At 40.9% G+C, this 1226-nt stretch overlaps 1 protein-coding gene across 1 annotated transcript in view; it reads left to right on the top strand.

Annotated features, from left to right (window-relative positions):
• Positions 1 to 1152: 1152 nt before the first annotated feature.
• Positions 1153 to 1226, top strand: part of PDCD2 (programmed cell death 2) — a gene marked incomplete at its 5' end in the record, with an annotated part of 3582 nt that continues 3508 nt past the window's right edge. Inside the window, 1 exon segment of the mRNA XM_010192930.1 lies at positions 1153 to 1226. This exon segment is cut by the window's right edge and continues 121 nt beyond it. Coding sequence (XP_010191232.1) covers positions 1153 to 1226 — 74 coding nt within the window.

The raw sequence follows: 1226 nt of genomic DNA, 5'->3' as shown, positions 1-1226 counted from the left end.
GCTGCTGGAGGTGAGTCTGGGTAGCGGGGTAAGGAGCCTGCATAGGAGATTAAAAACAGGCTCACGTCTCTTGTGGTGGTTCGTGACTTGTAAGGAAATTCTTTCAGCAATTCTTTCGGGTGCTCTTCTTTCTCTTAGATGCTTACTTAAGGTGGCATAAGAGTGTGGGGTCTTTGTTGTTCCTGGAAGGCCAATAACCTTAAGGCTGCTTCTGATCTCTTTCAAAGACCTCTTTCTGTCTGCCGTATGTCACAAAAAGCTGAAAGGATGTAGACTGTTTTTTTTTTTTTTCTTCCTTTTGCAGGCTATTTTTAAGATGGCTCATTCATAAATTGAACATACAAAGGTGATGCCTTCACAGGATACTGTGATGGTCAGTAGATGGTAGGAAAGAGCGCTTTCCACAAGCTCTTAACAGACCCTTAAGCCATCTCCTCTCCTCCTCTCTTGTCTCATTCATATGCTTGTTTGTTTGCTGGTTGTTAAAGGGACAAGTACAGAGTGTTTAAAGTATTTCTGTAGTCTTGAGAAGTATCACATTGATAATGAAACATGATGTGGGTGATGTATCTCGCATTGTACAGTGGGATTGTAGGAAGTGGAAATAAGCAGAACATTAGAAGTTGATTTGTGCAAATCAAGTTACGGGTCAGATATTTGAAATGTTTAATTGAAACAGTGAAAAAACGTACTAGCACGTAGTTAATACTGTCATTACTGAAGGTGCGCTTGTTGTGTTTGTGGAAACTTTGCCTACTCACAATATACAAAGGGAAAATAAGAAAAAATGGTACAGACTCGGGGCACCTGGTGCACATGTGACTTGTGTGCGCATGGTAGTCAGAACGAGGTAATGCACAGAGCTGTCAAACTGCAGATGTTGCTTTTGAAGTGCAGCTGCTAACAGAGTTTAGTCAGTCTTCTGCACCTCACAGATTTACAAAGATTCAAAGCAACGCATCACCTATTGCAGTTTTCTACTGTCCTTAATATAAAATCTTCCCTATCTTTAAATCAGTTCTAGCAGTGATGTAAATTGCTCTTGCTCCTGCAAGGTTTGCACTGTATTTTTGCTATGTAGTTTGCTACTGGGGAGAAGGATGCATAATGCGAGATGACATTGTGAAGTGCTGTCTCCTTTCTGTTTTGTAGATGACTCGGCGGATGCAATTCCAGAGCATAACGAGTTCCTTTTTCCAGAATATGAAATTTTGATAGAACCTGAG

This window comes from Mesitornis unicolor, unplaced genomic scaffold (assembly GCF_000695765.1).
Source record: "Mesitornis unicolor isolate BGI_N332 unplaced genomic scaffold, ASM69576v1 scaffold24079, whole genome shotgun sequence".
NCBI lineage: Eukaryota > Metazoa > Chordata > Aves > Mesitornithiformes > Mesitornithidae > Mesitornis > Mesitornis unicolor.
The sequence above is the reverse complement of the archived record's forward strand: the minus strand, read 5'-3'. Positions and strand labels throughout refer to the sequence as shown.